Source organism: Ahaetulla prasina, chromosome 5 (assembly GCF_028640845.1).
Source record: "Ahaetulla prasina isolate Xishuangbanna chromosome 5, ASM2864084v1, whole genome shotgun sequence".
NCBI lineage: Eukaryota > Metazoa > Chordata > Lepidosauria > Squamata > Colubridae > Ahaetulla > Ahaetulla prasina.
The window spans coordinates 705,185-725,161 of NC_080543.1; the positions used below are offsets into that span (position 1 = coordinate 705,185).

General features: G+C 51.0%; 2 protein-coding genes across 2 annotated transcripts in view; one reads left to right on the forward strand and one right to left on the reverse strand.

The window, feature by feature from the left end:
* Nucleotides 1-602: 602 nt before the first annotated feature.
* On the forward strand, nucleotides 603-11,818 carry PHOX2A (paired like homeobox 2A). The gene is made up of 3 exons (XM_058185321.1): nucleotides 603-819; nucleotides 4,371-4,558; nucleotides 7,970-11,818. The coding sequence occupies exons 1-3, from the start codon at nucleotides 606-608 to the stop codon at nucleotides 8,423-8,425; spliced, it is 858 nt and encodes a 285-aa protein (XP_058041304.1). The 5' UTR covers nucleotides 603-605; the 3' UTR covers nucleotides 8,426-11,818.
* A 4,131-nt stretch (nucleotides 11,819-15,949) lies between these two features.
* The window catches only part of INPPL1 (inositol polyphosphate phosphatase like 1), a 55,095-nt gene continuing 51,067 nt past the window's right edge, over nucleotides 15,950-19,977 (reverse strand). Inside the window, exon 28 of the mRNA XM_058185252.1 lies at nucleotides 15,950-19,015. Coding sequence (XP_058041235.1) covers nucleotides 18,931-19,015 — 85 coding nt within the window. The 3' untranslated portion in view covers nucleotides 15,950-18,930. The remainder of the gene's footprint in view (nucleotides 19,016-19,977) is intronic.

The window sequence follows — 19,977 nt, forward strand, 5'->3', positions numbered from 1 at the left end:
CCTCCTAATATTGAGACACCCCCCGTTTCTTAGCTGGATGGGGGATGGCTGCCCCACGGCCCCCTCCCATTTGACTCTTGAGGCCAAAACCTAGCCAGGCAGGCCGATGCGCGGCTGCTGCCCTCAGGGATGATTTGCAAGTCTGTTTCAGGTGTGGCTGGCTGGGGAATCCTGGACGTTAGAGCCCGCAGGTCTTCAAGTGGCCAAGGCTGGGAACTCCTAGGCTGGGCTCTGATGCTGCCACACACCAGCCAGACCAGGTAGGCCCTCTTCTGCAACTTGGAGAAGAGGCAGCTTTTCTTGGGGAGACCCGAAGAGAGACCCTCGCCTAGAGAAGCGCTGCTGATCTTCTTTGAGTCTCTGTTCCCAGCGACCCCCTTCCAAAGCAAGAGGGTCAGGTTGAGGGGCAACCCGTCGGGGCAGGAGCGCGCGCGGGACCCCAGAAAGGGTTAAGGGAGGGGGCGGGGCGGGGCGGAGGGGGGCTTGGCCGCCGAGCCTCCTGCCGCCGCCGGTCCCAGCCGGCCAAGTATATCTCGCCCGCCCCGTCGCTGCGCCGCCACTTGGCGGGCGGGCGCGCGCAGAGCCGGAGCGGGGGTCTGGGCGCCATGGATTACTCCTACCTGAACTCGTACGACTCGTGCATGGCGGCCATGGAGGCGTCGGCTTACGCGGACTTCAGCTCCTGCAGCCAGGCCGGCTCCTTCCAATACAACCCCATCCGCAGCTCCTTCGCCGCCAGCCCGGCCTGCCCGCCGCTCGCCTCCGCCAGCTGCGCCCTGGGCGCCCTGCGCGACCACCAGCCTTCGCCCTACGCCGCAGGTAGGCGCCGCCGCCGGGATTCCCCGGGAAGGGAGGGGGTGATGGGCGCGGGGTCGTGGAGGCTGGGCCGCCCCATCTGGCCGGGAACGGGTCCTGCAACCGGGGGTTCCCCGTCGGGCACCCCATCCAATTTCTGCCCGCTGCGCTGCGGTATCGAGGGTCGGGGGCCCTGGAGGGTCGCAGGGGTGGAGGGAAGGGTCCCGGGTGATGGAAGGGAAGCTACTGGTTTGGCAGAGGAGCTCCCTCGACGTCTCTGGGGAGACTTTGCTGCTTTAGGGACCGAAAGGGGGAGAATGGAGGATCCCGCCCCCCCCATGCCCGGCTCACCCACAAACCGTCCCGCTCACCGTAGGAATGTAGAGAGGCTGGGGTCTCCCCAGAGGAGCTTTCCTGGCATGGTGGCTCTCCTGGAGGGATGAAGTCTGGCAATACCAAGGGGAGCAAAGTCTCCCCCCAGCTCCCGCCCCGTCCAGAGTTGGCTTGGGTGTGTGTGTGAAGCTGGGCAGCCCCAGAGCCCAGCCGTCGGAAGAGTCGCTTCAGTCCAGCTCTGAGCCGCGCTTTTGGTCGAGCGGTTCTGCTCCTTCCAGCCAGAAAGCGGTTTTTCCTCCGCGGAGGGAATTAATTCCGACGGTCGGGAATAGTAAGAGTCACCATCACTATGCGCAAAAGCCAGGCGAGTCTGGACGGCGCGCAGCGACCACTTTGCGGGAATTGAGACTTCGTGGACTGTTCTCAGTAGTTCGACACCCCGTCGGAAGGGCGCCTTCTCCGCCTCCAACCAGCCCCCTCGGTAGTTCTGATCCAGCGCAGGGTCTTGGATACCGGGCGCGGCTCTCCCCTTCCAGCAAAGAGACCGCTGGAAGGCGCCGTCCAGTTTTCCTTAGCCAGGAATGCCCCCCCCTCTCAGGAGGGGAATGATGGGAGTTGTAGTACACCGGTGGTCTGGAAATGAGGCGCCCAGAAACCAATTCAGCGCCACCCGCCATTTGGGTCCAGCCATGAAAAGGCCGGCGCTGCGCGGCCCAAATGGATCGCGTCCCTTCGGACGGATCGGTGCCGCCCTCCCGGCCCTCCGACTCTGAGCATGCCCCCCTCCTATGGGTCGTGGGTCCGACCTCGAGAACCCACGACTGACCGGCGAAGTCGTTCGGGGTTTCGAGAGTCGTTCGAAACCGCGCTTGGGCCGAGTCAAAGTCAAAACAGAAGCGGAGAGACCCCTGCCCATTCGCCTCCAGCTGGGAGAAGCCACAGCCTGGAAGGGTCCCGCGATCCGGGAAAAGCGCAGCTGAGCAGGAAGGATCCGCACCTTGCGCAACTTCAGCCGGGCGCGAGAGGCCCCGAAGGTTCGCTAAGATGTTTTAGCTCCACAGTGGATTGCGCGTAGCTGATTTATCCGGGAAGGTGGGAGGAGAAAAATCCCCTTCGAGTATGAAGACGGAATTTCTCCATAAAAGTGATTTCTTCACATTTATTTGTGGTTATTCCGTTAGAAACCCCCTCCTCTCCCTTTCCCTCCGACCCAGCCACTTTAACGCCCAAACCCACCTGGGAAAAAACACTCTTCCTCGCCCGGCGCCCACCTCCCAGCTTCGCGGGCACGCGTGGATTCGGAGCAATTTGGTCGCGCACAAAGGAGGCAGGGAACTGCGTCCCTCGGAAGGGAAAAGGGGCGAGAGGGGGCGCGGGATCGCTCGCTCTGCAGACCCCGGGAGAATACGCCTCTGGCCGGGAGCGGCTTCCCTCGCTTCGGCTCCAGGATTTATTCAAATGGGCCACGTCGAGGATTGAAGGCAGAAGCGGTGCGTGGGAACGGGGCGTCCTCGGATTGACGGCGGTGCCTTATTGTCCTTGTTTTTCCGGCCGGAGGCGCCGCCACTCCGGGCCCCGCAGAGGCCGGGCGAGTCCCAGGAACCCCGCATAACCGGCTTCGGGACCGACAGATTCCCCTTAATTTCCCGACAAACGGAAACACGGAATTGATGCAGGAACTGACCCGCCCCTTTGATGCCTCTTATTCTAAACTGGGAGAGAGAAAGACGCCGCAATGTCGGCTAATGCCGTGAAATAAATGTTCACAACCCACTAAGACAACCTCCCAAGCTAACATTTATTTATTTATTTATTTATTTATTTATTTATTTATTTAGATTTTTATACCCGAAGGACAGTTGTGTGAATGCGACCTTTTCCCTAAACTGAGCTACCCAGAGTCCGCACTGAACCGCTGGGCCGTTCACACGACGGTTAATTAAATTAAAACCGCATCTGGAACGGGAAAAGCGGGAGGTGGCACAAATCCCTCACCCGTTCCAACTGACGGGTCTTTAAATCAGGGTCGTCCTGCGCTCCCTGCTTCGTTTTGCGGAGAAGAGTCGCGCAAGGTTTCTGGGCAGAAACATTCAAAATTCCTGGCCGAAGGCAATTGTTTCTTTATTTCGTTGATGAATGTTGGAAAATTGCCCTTCCCGTCTTTGAGATTTTTCTTTCTGCGCGGGTCGGTCTCCACGATTTTCCGCGGGAAAGCCCCCCACCCCGCCCCCGCCCCCCCGGAAACGAAAGTCGGGGCAATAGTGACTGTCGAGGAATTTTCTCCTTCCCAAAAAGCGATTCCGACGATGCAGAGGCGGTCGTTCAGGGTCTCGTTCGAGGAACTCCTTTGCTTTGTGGGTGGGTGGGTGAGGGCGGGGGGGGGCGCAGCATCCCTTCGCATCCTGCCAAGGCCGGATTTGAGCATCTGCTTCACAGCTGGGGCTAAGAAACACAATTCCTTGGTGCTCCTGGACGTTCTCTCATGTCCCGAGCAAACGGCTTTCCTAGCAACCTCTTAAATACGGGGAGCAACCTCTTAAGTACCCATGGAGGAGAGTATTTATAGCTCAGGGTTGAATTGGGGGTCCTGGGCGCTCTCTGAGCTTAGTGGTTTTCTTGCAGACGTTTCATCCCGAGACACTGATACCGTTACCTAGTTGGGTCATGAAATGTCCTCAAGAAAACCACCAAGCTCAGAGACCCCACAAGGACCCCACAAACCTCTAGGTTTTCTGCTGGGCACTTTCAGGGATGGGGGTGGGCCCTGGCATCCATTTCCTTCATTGAGGCCAATCTGTGGGCAGCAGACGAGTGTGCTGGGCTACAATTCCCACCAATAAAGGAGAATATTTGTAGCTCACGGTTGAACTGTGAAGTCCATGGTGCCCTCTGAGATTGGTGGTTTTCTTGCGTTTCATGACCCAACTAAGGTCAGTGCTAGAAGGGAGTGGAGTTTGGGGTGTGAGAAGGAGGAGGAGGAAGAGGAGGGGGTCTTTGGTGCCCTCTGAGCTTGGTTTTTTTTCATGAGACGTTTCATGACCCAACTAGGTAACATGATCAGTGCCAGCACAGAAAGCCCTAAGGAGCCCACAATTCCTACCCAACAAACACACCTAAAGAGAGCTGGGATGGGATACTGCGCGGATCCAGCATCCCCAAACTAGCGCCCCCACCTGCGCAGCCTCCCCTCCTGGGGGTCCTAATCCACACCCTCTTTTCCTCCTCTCCCCGCCCCCCTCCAGTCCCGTACAAGTTCTTCTCCGACCCTTCCACCATCAACGAGAAGAGGAAGCAGCGAAGGATCCGGACCACTTTCACCAGCTCGCAGCTCAAGGAGTTGGAGAGGGTCTTCGCCGAGACCCACTACCCGGACATCTACACCCGGGAAGAACTGGCTCTCAAGATCGACCTCACCGAGGCCCGAGTGCAGGTGAGTCGCTGGGGAGGGTGGGGGGCAGCCTGACACCCCCAGCCCAGGCCTTGAAACGCCTGCGGGACCCTCGCCCTGCCAGCCCCAGAGCCAGGAGCCGACTGGGGCTTCCTCTGTCCGGCGGGGGAGGGGCTCATTTTCCTCCTCCACCCCCGTAGCTCCTCATCCGGGGGCAGCCCTGAACCCCCGGAGCCCGTGAGGAAGGCGATTCCTCCCGTAGCTGATTCTCCGGCCTGAATTCGGCGGCTTTCCGTGGGAGGAATGTCTCTCCGGGACCCACAAATGGAAAACGGGGGGGGGGGGACGGACGGATTTCAGACTCTTTAACAGGGTCCCCCCAATTCCTGGCACGTATTTAATCTCCGTGAGCTCTTCGGTGCTCTCTGAGCTGGCTTTTCTTGTAGAAAAGTCCGTGGAGATTCTCAGGTATCCAGGTTGTAGGAACGAGAAAGTTTCTTCGATGGGAAACGAATCGTTTTGTTCTTCTTCCTCAACGAAAAACAACAGCAGCCCCGTTGCCTTTTGAAAAAGCATTCCTGAGTTTTCCTGTAGAAGTTTCATAACCCAACTAGGGAGCCTCGTCAATCCATTCCATTTTTTTAGAGTCCATTCAGTTGAAATCCGGCTTTTTTAAATGCTTAATTCCTTTATTTCAATTGGGTTTCCAGTGCCGATTTAATCCTATAATTCTAGTTAGTGATTTATACTGTGTTAATCGGTTATCCTTAGTTTAATAGCAATTCGATTTTTCCTTTTATGAATTAGTAACCTATTTCATCACTCTGCAAGTAATTTGAAATCCTGTGTTTACTTACATAATTTACTAATTGCATTTTGCTAATTTGCATTTCACTAATTGCATTTTACTAATTTACTCTTTTGAAAAGCTTGTTACTTTCCTCACTTATATTCTTTCTTTTTTAAAAAAAGACCAATTACTTTAAAAAGAAACAATTCATAAGCCTTGGAGGATCGCAACAGAGTAAAACGCTAGACGCTCCAATAAAATAAATAAAATAACAGCAACAATAAATCAGCCATAATAGATAAAACAGAGGTCAGTAAAGCTTAGCTCCAGGCGAAAGGCTGCTGTCCATAAAGCTCCTAAAAAAACGGGAGCGAGGAAGCTTTAAAGACCTGGGGGACAAGTAGCCGCAAAGTGAGGAAGGGGCACTGAGGGGCTTTGAACAGTTTTCCTTCTGGATTCCAGGATCTCAGGACAAAACCCAGAGACGGTTTTTAATTTCATATTCTCTCCAGCAGCCCTGGAGTGTAGGATTGGGGAGACGCTGAAGGGGGAGGGAGGGAAGCAATTGTATAGACTGCAAAAACATTATTTGTCAATTGTTACTTGTAAAAAATTATTTTTGTTAAAAAATATTTATCATTCCATCTATGTAAAACAAAAACAAGATGGAATCCACAAACAAACAACACATAAATAAACATAATTAATTAAATGTCCTTTTTGGGGGGAGAGACGGGGATGCGGGGAATAGCCATTTGTGGGCTCTTCCAGTTTGGGTCCCCCTCCCCCAGATCCGTTTCTGTTTTAATAGGAATTCTTAAGGTTGACTGTTAAAGGATCGATCTCCAAATGCGATTTTCTCCCCTCTCTCCCTCCTCCTCTGCCGTATGAAGAAATTGCAAATAACAATTTTGGGTGCTGTTTTTAATTCTGTTTTTAATCATTCGCTGCCCAGCATCCCGTACTTAAGATGGGCGGGGCACGTAAATGGGATAAATCAGCAAATTTGATGAAGGGAATAATTAGGACATTCTATTGATCAGATAGAAAGAATTTCCTTGGGATAAAAACGGTTTAAATAAGGCTGATTACTAAATTTGGGATGAAAAAACAATTTTTAAAACGATAGCAGGGAATCGAACGATTTAGGGTGATATGAATTCTCCCATTCCAAATTTAGAAAGGTTGCCAATTTCAAACTAATCATGTGGTATTTAGGTAAAAATATATTAAAATCAAAATGCTATAACTGGGCCAATAATAAAAATAAGAAGAATTTCTTAACCTACTTACGTTGCTTAATTACCGAGAAAAAGGCTTTCTATTCCCCCCCTCCTCAGAAAAACAACAAATTATGTTGTTCTCTGGAAAGACAGATAGGATGTGAAATTGTTTGTGGATTTTGTCTTCCGTGTGAGTCTAGTCTCTTCAAGCCGTTTGGCTTTCTTTATAGCTAAAAAGAAAACTTCATGACAATGTCATCTAATCAGGAAAAAGCCAGTGATAGAAAGATAGAATCCTCTCTCCCAATAAAATAAATTCTGCAGAAATAAAATGCACTTTAAAAGCCCACCTAAAGAAAACGGAAAATTCTCCAGAAATTCAGACTCTTCTTTTGCAGGTTTTTTATTTTTATATGTCTATGCAATTTTATATATTATTTTAACATATATAAACGAAAAACAGTATTTTAAAAATTCATGGCATTTGTAGGGATCCATTTACATTTCAAATATTGCCATTTGTGTTGCAAATACACACCTTTTGAAAGCCAGAGGGGGGAAGCAGAGAATGGAGACCAGCTAAGGGGGGGACAAGGGGGCTACTTTCAGGGCTGCGGCCATCCTGGCTCTGTGGTAGAAGAGAACGTTGGCCATTCAGGGTTGAAACTGTGGGGGTCCTTGGATGCTCTTTGAGCTTGGTGGCTTTCTTGCAGTTGTATTGTGACCCAATTGATTTGTGCTGTGAAGGATTTGTGGAGAGGAGGAGGAGGAGGAGGAGGAGGAGGAGGAGGAGGAGGAGGAGGAGGAGGAGGAGGAGGAGGAGGACTACTGGGGGGGGATCCTTGGTATTCTCTTTGCTTGGTTGTTTTCTTACAGATATTTTATTACCCAACTAAATAACATCTTCAGTGCTAGGAGGGAGTGGGGTTTATGTAGAGGAGGAGGAGAAGGAGAAGGAGAAGGAGAAGGAGAAGGAGAAGGAGAAGGAGAATAACAACAACTATGGGGTCCTTGGTGCTCTATGAGCTGGGTTGTTGCAGACATTTCATGACCCAACTAGGTAACACCATCACTGCTAAAAGAGAGCGAGGTTGTTCTCCATTTATATTCAGTAGCTTGCCTGCACAGTGTAGGTGGGAATGTAGTCTTCTTCTTGGCATTTCCTGGTCCAGAATACTTCCTCTCCAGCATCCAACACCCAGATAAGCAGGGCTTAATACCAGACGAACAACAAAGCAGAAAACAATCGGGAACCACCAGGAAAAAAACAACACTGGCAGGATAACCACACGTATAAACAGAAGGCAAACCTCACAACCTTCTAGCACTGATGATGTTACTTAGTTGGGTCATGAAAGGGAACATCCAAGCTCAAAGAGCACCAAGGACCCCACATCCTGGTTGTATGTGGGGGAGTAAATCTGTCCTCTCTCGGTTTAGGTCTGGTTCCAGAACCGCAGGGCCAAGTTTCGGAAGCAAGAACGGGCCTCCAACGCCAAAGGGCAGAACGGTGGCAACAACAACAGCAGCAGCTCGGCGGCAGGCAAGAAGCCGGACCCCCGATCCTCCTCGGAAGATGACGAGTCCAAGGAGTCCAACTGCAGCCCAACACCAGACAGCACAGCCTCCCTGCCCACCGCCGGGGGCCTGAACAGTCCTGCCGACAGCCTGAGCCCCAGTCCTGGCACGGGGCAGCCAGGCCTGGGCGCTGGGCACGTCACCCCCACCCTCAAGTCTCCCCTGTGGGCGGGCGTGAGCACCAGCAATGGAGGCACCAACACAGCCGAGCTGCTGAAGGCCTGGCAGCCCTCGGAAGCCGCCATGCCCGGACCTTTCTCCGGCGTGCTGTCCTCCTTCCACAGGAAGCCAACTCCACTCAAGGCCAACCTCTTCTAACAGAAGCACAACCACATACTGCTGACCCACAACTGTCCCCTCCCTCCCATCACTGCCGGAGGTCCTGCCCTGCTTGCCCCCAAGGCTGCAGAGTCAACTCGGGAATCTCAGCTTGAACTTCATGAGCAGCAGCACCTCTGGACATCCTGGCCAAGCCAGCTCTGAAATGGCTTCAAACAGTCCTGGACAATGATGACCAGCACACCCTCCGTTTTTGTTGAGACCTGTTTTCTTGTCATCTCCTGCCCTGGGGGTGGAACCAAGAATGGACCACCCAGTCTCCAAGAAGGAGATCCAGGGCTTCAATGGGCATCTTGGGTGGTTGAACTGTCCCATCTTTTTCATGAAAGTCAACCTCGGAGTTTTGGTGGACCAGCCAAGCTTCTCCGTTCCTCCAGGAAGCTGCTCAGGATGTTTCCATTGGTGCAGGAGGAAGAATAACCTGTGGTCCACCGAATTGGCTGGACTACACCTCCTCTCATCCCCTGCCCGAATGTTCACTAGGCTGTGGTTGAGAGAAGGTGAAGTCCAGCACATCAGCTTGGTTGAAGTGCCTGTCTATCTACAGCTGAGCTTGGTGGCACCCGTGCACTTCGCAAAACTTGACGGAAGTCTTCAGGTAGGCTGACAGCTGGTCGGATAAGAACTTTGACAAGAGACAACTGCTGAATTCCCACAGGCTTCCCGTGGGCTTCTGGAGGCTGGCTGAGTGGATGAACTCACCTCTGCAAGTAGGAGAGGCTCTACATCTCCCCCAAGAAGGAGGCAAGACTGTGCCTCCTCATCCCCCTCCTCTTTCTTTTCCTCCCAATGGACTCTGGGCTTCTTTCTAGCAATGGGGTGAAGGTCCTGTTTCCTCATCTTGAATCTCCCACAGAGATGGGAAAAGAGCGCAAGGCAAGGCTATTATTGTCCTTTATTTATATTCCCACCACCTTCCTGGTCTCGCCATGCCCAGCTCAGAAGCTTCCAAAGAGCCGGGTGGTGATACAGAATACAGAACTCCGGAGTTGAAAGGGACCTTCTAGTCCAACCTCCTGCCTGAGCAGGATACCCTACCCTATGTCAGACAAATGGCTGCCCAGGTTCTTCTTGAAGCAAGGGCTTCATGGATAGAACTTGGCTATTTTTTAATCAGTGGAGAAGATGATTTGTCCCTCTTGCACAATGGGTCAAGAGGGGACAGAGCTCTGAAGCTGCTTGGAGAAGAAGAGAAGGGACCTCTAGATGAGGGTAACATGTCATTCCTTCTTGCTACACCTTTGCTTTGACTTGGGGTTGATCCATCTTAAGGTCCTCACCGCCATCAAAGTGGGCACCAGCCAGAGCACAGAACAACTCAAAGAAGTTGTCCAGGATTGGAAGAAGTGGAGAGACCTGGTTCATGGAATCACCGAGAGTTGGAAACAACTGAATGGATAACATCATTGTCATGAATCTCACCATCAATAGGGAAGAAGTTCTTGAGGTTGGCAATCCATATTGCAAACATGGCTGAGATCTGAACATTTGGGGGGTGGGGTGTCTTGCTATCTGCACAGGGGTCTTGTTGAATCATTTTCTTCCTCAATATCAATAGATTTCTGTCCCATTCACAGATTGGACTGGGAATGACCACAGTGTGGTAATCCAGCTGGGCTGCTTTGCTTCAGAGAGGGGCCTTGGGGTATCGCCCACCCCCAAATCCTGCCTTTAGAACAGCAGTGAAGATGAAGCAGTGAAGCAGGACCAGGGATGTGGGGAGCTTCTTCTGGAAATGGCTGATTTATGGCTGCCTGGAGCTGAAACCTTTGCTGGAGTTCAGGAAGGAAACCAAGTTCCATGAGGACAATGGTTCACTGAGCGTCCACCGTAAGTCCTGCTTCCCCAGACTTGTGTCCATAAAACTGTGCCTCACTCCAACTTGGAACCTTGATAAGGAAAGGAAGCTGTTGGAGAACCTCAACAGGTTTGTTCTTTCCACTGCTGATGGGTTTTGAAGATTCAGTTGCATTGGCCTTCAACTCCTACAATCCCTACAGGTTGACCTGAAGGACGTGTGCAGAATGCAGAACCTAGAGAAAAAAAATAGGTCCATGACAGGAGATCCAGAGGATTCATCTACAAGGTTCTAACCAGATTCAGCAAGGCACAATTCACCAAACCCAAGAGACATTTAACTAACAATGTGCAAATTCAGCTACTTGGTATTGGGTCATCTCTTTGAGGAAGAACATACCACTCTTCTCCACTGGTCAGAGCCTCTTTTGACTTCATAATTTGGCCAAGAATAATTCCAGCTCCCAGAAGGAACTAATCTGTTGTTCTGGAAGCCCAGAACACAGCCCTTGAAGAGAACCTGGCCAACAGTGTCCTTCCACCTCCTTTTGAAGACCAAGGTAGCAGAAGCCTTTAGTATGGACAGCATTCTCTGGCCCTTCAGCAGCAACAATACCCTCATGCAAAAACTCTAGAAATGGCAGAGAGGTGACCTGGACGACCACAAATCTGCAAAGATGCTACTGCTGTGGTCCTGGATGGACATCTATCCTCTCCAAAGAACGGGCTCTACTGCCCATTGCTGCCAACCTGGTGCCACAGTGGGAGATGCAGACACCATAGTCACATCTCTAAGGAGGACAACCTCAGCAGGTACCCTTAGATACCTTCTGCCCTTTGATTGTCTTGCTCTTGCTTTAGCACCTGGGTGTAGAGGGGGTGGGGAGGGCTCTTCAAAGCCCCCTCTGGTTTTGGAGGAGTTCTGGCCTTCCAGGCAAAGTGTTGCTGAAACAGGCCCATCTCTGCCTTGGCCCACCCAAGGTTGGAGGGCTTTGGGACTGCCTTGAAGAAGGGGGGTTCCAAGGGGGCAGGAGTATTCTTGCCACCTCCTGCCAAGAACGTGAAGGGCCCAGGGGTCAAAGCCTTGGACTCCTACAGCAGCTGAGGAGAGGGAATCTTCTCAGAAGCTTCCGTCTTCTGCTGAGTGAGATGGCGAGAGGGCCTTCTCCCCTCTCCAAGCTGCTGCCTTGGCAGACAAACATCACATTTGGTCCATGTCACCGGCAGCCCACAAATTTGATTCTGGCTTGCCCACAGAATAAGGCTGAAGCCACTACTGACCACTACTACTGAGAGACAAAGAGAGCAGATATAAGTGAGTTGGTTAAATGTCCCCTCTGCCCTTGGCAGTGTTAATCTTGGGAGGCCTTGCGTCTCTGTGTGCATGCAGTTTTGTGCGTGTGGGTGCCGGAAACATTGTCTAAACCAGGAGAAGAGAATATCTGTAGCTCAGGTTTGAACTATCAGGTCTTTGGTGCTCTTTGAGCTGGGTTGCTTTCTTACAGATGTTTCATGACCCAACTAGGTAACATCAGCAGTGCTAGAAGCAAATGGGGTTTGTGTAAAGGAGGAGGAGGAGGAGGAGGAGGAGGAGGAGGACTACGGGGTTCTTGGTGCTCTTTGAGCTGGCTTGTTTGCTTGCAGACGTTTCATGACCCAACTAGCGAACCTCATCAGTGTTAACTCTCTGAGCTTGGTTGTCTTCTGCTAGCATTGATGATATATTCCCTAATTGGGTCATGAAACATCTGCCAGAAAGCAACCCAGCTCAGAGAGCACCAAGGACTGCACATTGTGTAAACTTTGCACCTGTGGTGAAATCCAGTTTTTTTTTACTACCAGTTCTGTGGGCGTGGCTTGGTGGGCGTGGCAGGGGAAGGATGCTACAAAATCCCCATTCCCTCCCCACTCCAGGGGAAGGATATTGCAAAATCTCCATTCCCACCCCACTCTGGGGCCAGCCAGAGGCGGTATTTGCCGGTTCTCCGAACTGCTCAAAATTTCTGCTACCGGTTCTCCAGAACCTGTCAGAACCTGCTGGATGTCACCCCTGCTTTGCACACTTGGTTCTTTGGTGGGTTTGCACACCAATGCTTACTCAGGCCATTCACAACCTGGTGCCTGCATTCTTACATTAAGCTTGCGTAGGATTAACCTTGGTTGGTTACTACATGGAGTAGCTTGTTGTACAAATCCAGTTGTTGGGTTAGAGTAGGCACACGTTGACTCTGTGGAGCCAGAAAATGGGTCAACCCAGGGAGTACTTGACTTACAACCATTCTTTTAGTGACTGAAGTCACAATACCACTGAAAAAAATGACTTACGATCATTTTTCAGCCTTACGACCATTGCGGTCCATAGTCATGTGATCAAAATTTGGACCTTTGGCAACCGGCCTGTACTTACGACGGTTGCAGTATCCCTGGGGATACGTGATCTCCATATATGACCATCCCAGCCGGCTTCTGACAAGCAAAGTCAGTGGTGGAAGCCGGATTCGCGTAACAACAGTCTGATTAACGTAACAACTGTATAACTGGAAGCAACCCAGCTCAGAGAGCACCAAGGACCGCACATTGGGTAAATTTTGCACCAGTGGTGAAATCCAAATTTTGTTACTACCGGTTCTCTGGGCGTGGCTTGGTGGGCGTGGCTTGGTGGGTGTGGCAGGGGAAGGATACTGCAAAATCTCCATTCCCTCCCCACTCCTGGGGTCAGCCAGAGGTAGCATTTGCCGGTTCCCCGAACTGCTCAAAATTTCCGCTACCGGTTCTCCAGAACCTGTCAGAACCTGCTGGATGTCACCCCTGAACTGTAGTGATTAATAAGTCTTTGATTCACTTAACCAGCAGTGTTTTGTTTAACAACCTGGTGGAAAAAAGGTCGTAAAATCGGAAAGGCATAGCATTGGAAAAACTGGTTCCGGTTTTGGTCATAAGTCGAGGACTCCCTGTATTGTATTGGAGATTCTGCAGCTCTTCTGATTGCTGGTGGCCCCATCTTGGAGAATGAATACATTAATCAGAATAGAGCCGGAAGGGACCTTGGAGGTCTTCTAGTCCAGCCCCCTACTCAAGCAGGAGACCTTATACCATTTCAGACAAGTGGCTCTTCTTAAAAACCTCTTGTGATGAAACACCCACAATTTCTGGTGGCAAGCAGTTGCATTGGTTAATTGTTCTCACTGGTAGGAAGTTTCTCCTTAATTCCAGGTTGCTTCTCTCAATTTCCAGCCGTTGTTTCTTGTCCTGGCTTCTGGTGCTTTGGAGAATAGGTGGACCCCCTCCTCTTATTTGGGGCAGCCCCTCAAATACTGGACCACTACTATCACGTCACCTCTAGTCCTCCTTTTCATTAAACTAGAGTTCCTGCAACCGAGGAGGGGGCACAACCTCCCTTCAAAAAAGGCAGGGATGGCAGAACAGCTGTATAGCTCCTAGCTCCCCCCCCCAGTCCTTTGCAGTAGGAGAGGGCATCCATTGTACCCAGGGAAGTTTCTCTAAAGCAGATTTCCTCAATCTTGGCATCTTTAAGATGAGTGGACTTCAACTCCCAGAATTCCCTACTTCTCGAAGGCCTGGAGAAGCCATCTTGTATTTCTGTGATGAGGAAGGGATTTCATGACATGGAGACATTCTGAATTTGTAGGAGGAGGGAGAGAGGAACAAAAAGAAGCAATGGATAAACTTCTTCCAAAAAAGGCTGGCCCCATCTACTTTCTTCCTCTCAACCAGCCATTTCCACGTTCCTCCTGTTTTTTCTTCCTTCTTCTTTGGACATTCTGGGCATCCGGCCAGTTTCTTCATTTCAGTGTGAAGTTCCGTGTGTCCTGTGTGTGCCTCTTTATTGAGGGAACTGAGTTTACGCCACAAAAATCCAAGCAGACTTTGTGAAATGGAGGGATTGAAGCAGGGGTGCCCAACCTTGGCCCCTTGAAGACCTGTGGACTTCAACTCCCAGAATTCTCCATGGTTGGCTAGGGAATTCTGGGAGTTGAAGTCCACAGGTCTTCACGGGGCCAAGGTTGGATTGATGGAAGCTGTGAAAGCTCTCACCTTCGGGTGGTTCTTCATCTTGGCACAAATTAGGATAGATAGAAGCCTGAATCAAAACTGGTGCCAACCAACTTGATAAGACCGCTGAAGAACCAGGCTGGGATCTTCCTTGTCTGTGTAGTAACATCCTCCCAGTAGTAACATCTCCAGTAGCCTCATCCTATGCAGAAGCAACCGAGACTTCTTCAAAAGGTGAAGATTGGGGTCTCTCCTGGTTTAGAATAGAGAGGTCTTTGAGATCCAGGGTTTGGAGCTCAGAAGAAGTAATTGAAGATGGGGTGAAGTCCAACCATGACAGTAGATAGGATTTCCAGGGAGATGATGGCCACAAGAAGGGTTGGGTTTTACTGCCCCGTATTTTCCAAACTTTGGTGGAATTATTGTCTAACACTCCCAGAGAGGTCACTGAATAGGAAAGGCTAATTAGGCAAGTTGGTGGCCACAAGAAAGTCACGTATGGCTTCCTAGCCAGGTCAGGTATCCCGCCCCCCCCTTCAAAACTGGATCTCTGCTCCCCCACCATCCTCCATCACAGAGCTGAGCCCCCCACCATCCCTGGTCAGCTGTTCCGTGTGGCTTTGCCTGCATTTGTTTCTTCCCTGCTCTGTAATTTATTGATTTGCAAAAATCTGCTAATCCAAATAAACTTAATTTATTGAAGAACGCAACGGAGACTTCCTTTCGACCTCCTTATTTATTTGTATCCTGCCTTTATTTATTTATTGCAAATAATTCAAGGCGGGTGGTGATCATGTCCAATGCACCTTCCTCCGTTTCTCCTTTTCCCCGTAAAAAACAACCCTGCGAGGTGGATGGCGCTGAGAGAGAAAGGGACTGGCTCACCCAGTCAACTTTCATGTCTAAGGTGGGGCTTGAACTCATAACCTCCTACTTTCTAGCCAGATATCTTGCTAGACCAAACTAACTCGAAAGCTTTCTTTGAAAATCAAAATAAATATGCCGAAGAATGATGGACAGCTAGCATGTTGATGCAACAGTGCTTCAGAATGGCCTTTCCCCACAATTTTTTAGTCCAGATTTTTTCCTGATGTTTAGCTACTCTCCCATCTCAAGAAGGGGTCAAAAACTGCCCTTTGGTGAATGCAGGGGTCCCTGCCTGTGCCCTCCAAGAAGAGCCCTTGGGATGGCAAGGGACTGGCCATGTTTCAGGGCATCCTTGGCAGATGGGGCTTGGCTCAGGATGGTGTGGGAAACAGCTTCACACAACCAGGTTTTGTAATCAAGGGGCTGGCTTATTCAGCTGCTGTTTCCCTCCAGTTTTTACTTGGAAGATAGGCAAAACAAGGCCTATCTAGGTGTGTTTGCCAAATTGGGAAGTTTGAGAAATGTGGACTTCAATTCCCAGAATTCCTCAGCCAGCATGTTAAAATATTGATGTTCCAGAAACCCAACAAATTGGACCGGAGAAAAATTAGTTTAGAGGAGTGCACGGCTGGATCTGTTTTGTGTTAAATTTACTTTCTTGGTTAAGGGTCAGCTGAATTGGTCAGCAACCCTATTTTTCTGGTTCCCACAAAACACCCCCCATTCTGCAAGGGCCTCCACAACACTCACAAAATGTACTCAACAATCCCTCAAACTGTGATATTATCTGCTTCTAGCTAGAAAACGATGAAAAGGACACTTCAGTACACAAACAAGCCCTTTTATTGTATCATGACTATTAATCTAAGGCAGGAGTGAGGAACAAGAATGGGCCTTTTATGACCTGTGGACTTCAATTCCCAGAATTCCTGAATTCCAGGCTGGCTCAGGAATTCTGGGAGTTGAAGTCCACCAGTCATAAAAGGCCCATCGTTGTTCCCCACCGCTGATCTAAGGCATGAAATGTGAACAGGACCGGAAGAATGTTGCAGCCGTTTCTTCCATCCCTAAGATATTAAGCATACAAAGAATTTCAAAATAGAAATTAAATTAAACATTTAAAAAGCACACATGCACACACAACACAACAGAGTAGAATTAAGTAAGGTTAAACTCACACCAAACATTAGTATTAACTGAAGAGAAAAAAAGGTGAAAGGCAGCACAAAATCATTGACTTCTCCCCCAAGTGGCAAAGGAACCAAATGAAGGAACGACAAACACGGAATATCCTTCATTTCTGTCTCGGAGAACTGCTCTTTGTTGAGGTGGGGGCAGTCCTGGAAGCCTCCATTCCTGGGGAGGACTACAACGCCCAGCTTCCCCAGATCCCATGTCCACGAGCTGGAAATTACGGAGGTTCCCAGCAGAATCTCCATGAAGGGACCTCAAGTGTCTTCCCATGTCATCCAACCATGGTTATGCCCAGTGCTCCTCAACTTTGAAGACGGGTGGACTTCAATTCCCAGAATTCCCCAGCCAGCTATGGACAGGAAGGAGGAAGGGAGGGAGAAAAGGAAGGAAGAAGAGAAGAAAGAGGGAATGAAGGAAAGGAGAGAAGGAGAGAAGGAAGGAAGAAGTGAAGGAGGGACAGGGAAATGGGAAGGAGGAAAGGAAGGACGGAAGAAAAGAAGAAAGAGGGAGTGAGGGAAAGAAGGAAGGAAGAAGTGAGGGAGTGAGTGACAGGGAAAGAGGGGAGAGGAAAGGGGAAGGAAGGAAGAAAAGAAAGAGGGAGGGAAAGAAGGACGGAAAAGGGAGGAACGAAACGGGAAAGAGACAAGAAAGAGATGGAAGGAGAAAGGAAGAAAGAAGGGAACGAAGAAGAGGAACGAAAGGGAAGGAAAAAGATTGAGTGAGTAAATGAGGGAAGGAGGAAGCTGTGCTGATTGGGGAATTCTGGGAATTGAAGTCCCCCCATCTTCAAGCCACCAAGGTTGAGAAACCCCTGTTGAGCCAATCAAACTGCCACAAGGACAATTCCAACATTTTTCAACAAGGTTTAGGAGATGCAGGAAGAGACTGTAAGTCACTAACTGGGATCTGAGCTGTGTTGAAACCCCTCAACAAAGCCCCCATTGGGTTAGATTTAACTTGAAATTTCTTGTAACGGGGTGGGGGGGAGCCCCTGTCTCTCTGCCTCCCCCACATCTTCCTAGTGTAAAATAAGGCACAGAGCAAGGGGGAAATCCACACCTTCCACCCCCCCAGAGAGAAAGGAGAGGGGCACCAAGACAAGGGCCTGGGTTCCAGCCTTTTGCTGCCTTGGCCCGGATCGAAACACGCTCTGCAGGCACCATGGTTCGCACAGGTAAGGAGAGCAGCCCCCGGCTCCCAGATCGCTCCCGAGTCAAGATGAAAAAAGGCTGGCCTGATGTGGCATCTGCTGGATGAGAGCCCTGGATGAAAGGACTTGAAGGAATGAGGTGGTGGATCTCCAGCAAAACACGATGGGACTCTAGTCCTCCTCCAGCATTGAACATCCCAACTAGGTCCACCTAGTCAAGAGTCAATCCTTGCCAAGATCTCAGCTCTACAGCTTGGGACAAGACAAATGGTCCATCCCCCAGTGGCTGAGCCACACTTCTTCACGATGGGCTGCTCTGGAGAACTGGCAGCTTCTAGCAGACAGGAAGGAAGACCTCACGGAGAAGGTGGTCCAGGGCTTCAGTAGCTTGATCTCTCCGGTTGTCCAAGAGCATTCTACCAGAATTGGCACTGCCACTCAAGAGAGGGCCTTCTTTCCTGGAGACTACCTGAGTTTAATTTAGAGATTGTCGTCCACGGGACGGTTAAAACCCTCGGGTGAGGAGTAGATGTATGTTGGTTTAAGGCAGGGGTGTCCGACCTTGGCCGCTTGAGGACTTGCGGACAACCGGACTGGGGAATTCTGGGAGTTGAAGTCCACAAGTATTCAAGTGTCCGAAGTCGGACCCCCTGGTTTAAGGCTTAAAATGCTCCTAAAAATGGATTTCTGTCTGGACCTTCGTAAAAGTTTCCAGGAAACTGTGAAATGATGGGACAAGGGAAGACCCCGCACGGTAAGCGGGTCACAGAAGAAAAGCCGCCATCTTTAGCATCACGAAGCCACGCGTGGGACGTGACAATTCACCCTCCGTGAGTCCTGTCTTGGGGAGGGGGGGCAAACGGACTCCAGAACATCCTTCTGGCTCCGTGTCCAAATTCCCTCCCCACCCTGTGAAATTGTTAAGGAATCTACACCGGCTGCCTCCGATCTCTGAATTGAGGGGAGGGGGTTTGGCTGGTGGCATCTCAGGCCTGGAGGCCACAGGTTTCCCCATCAGCAGTTTGGGGGGGGTGTCTTCTCCTGGGAATCCCCCCTCCCAGGCCAGGTGTGAGTCAGGGGACCCGGAGGCTGGAGGGGGAACATGGTTCTCTGCAAGAAAGAGGGGGGCAGGGAACATGGGGGTCCTTCTTGTGTGGCAATAAATAAGAATAACTTAACCCAGGGCAGCCCCAACCCACATACAGGCCGAGGCCATGTCGCCTTCCAGCTGCTCAGACCCCCCCCACCCCTTAGGTTCTCCACGAGCAAAGAAGTTCCGGCCCCCATCTGGAAAGGGGGGGCTGCAGGCCACAGGTGGGCTTCGATTCTCCCCTCCAGGGGGGGATGGCCGGAAAAGAAGGCAGGCGGACCCTCGGCTGGCAGCTGAAAGGGGGGAGGGGTTGAAATCTGAAGGAGAAGGCACATCTTTCACGTGGGCCAACGTCGCCCCCAGAAGTCCTGGCTATTTCTTCAGCTTCTCCAGGAGGAGCTGCTTGTGACTGGCATCCATCACCCCCGCCTCTTCCAGGTCCTCTTCAGTGATGTCACTGCAAAGGGGGGGTGGGGGAGAGGAGGAGGAAGAAGGAGGGTACGTTAGGATATAAACAGAGTTGGAAGGGACCCTGGAGGTCCTCTAGTCCAACCCTCTGCTCAAGCAGGAGACCCTGAACCATTCCAGACAAATGGCTGTCCAATCTCTCCTTAAAAACCTCCAGTGATTCTGAAGGAAAGCCATCCCATTGATCGACTGTTTTAACGGTCAGGAAATTTCTCCTCAATTCCAGGCTGGCTTTTCTCCACAGTGCGGCCCAACACAACTGCACAAAAGCCTGGCTATTAGCCACCTTCAGTGAGCAGCTCCGGTCAGGCCAGGCCCTTGACCCAAACAGGGTGAGGGCAGATTTCCAGCTGGGCAAAGGGCTAAACCAGGGCTCCAACCTTGGCCCCTTTAACACTCGTGGACTTCAGCTCCCAGAATTCCCCAGCCAGCCATGAGTTAAAATTCATGTTGCCTGGCGAATTCTGGGAATTGAAGTCCAGAAGTCTTAAAGTGAAGAAGGCTGGACACCTCTGGCCTAAGTCTTCCCTAGAGGCTGACCTTGAGGCCCAAAATCCTGTAGCAAATGCCCAAAAAGATCCAGGAGCAAATTCCCAGATTTGCTACCTGGCAGAGGTTTCAAGCACACCTGTCCTGCTGTTGCTCGGGAAGGACCGCCCCCTGGTGGCCAAACAGGGCAATGGCAGGGCTGGTCCTTCAGCTGCAAGGAGATTGCGCCACCAAGCAGCGGGCAATTAAGTGTGCAAGCTAGCATTCTTTGGCTAAAGGCTTGCTGGTAGGCGTGCAAGATGGGAAGCAAAGGTGATGACTTCTCGGCAAGACTTGGTGCTCCTCAGAGGATTTATTTCATGACACTCGGTCTGTGGAATAGGCCCAAGGCAGGGATGTCTGCGGAGGTTGTTCCAAGATGGAAACATCTGGACATTTTGGACCCCGGGGTTGGCACAACCC

Excerpts from the sequence above, each read along its gene's own strand:
- PHOX2A (XM_058185321.1), top strand. The coding sequence starts at position 606 with ATGGATTACTCCTACCTGAACTCGTACGACTCGTGCATGGCGGCCATG. Across the intron at positions 820-4,370 it reads GCCTTCGCCCTACGCCGCAG|TCCCGTACAAGTTCTTCTCC; the intron begins GTAGGCGCCGCC and ends GCCCCCCTCCAG. Across the intron at positions 4,559-7,969 it reads TCACCGAGGCCCGAGTGCAG|GTCTGGTTCCAGAACCGCAG; the intron begins GTGAGTCGCTGG and ends CTCTCGGTTTAG.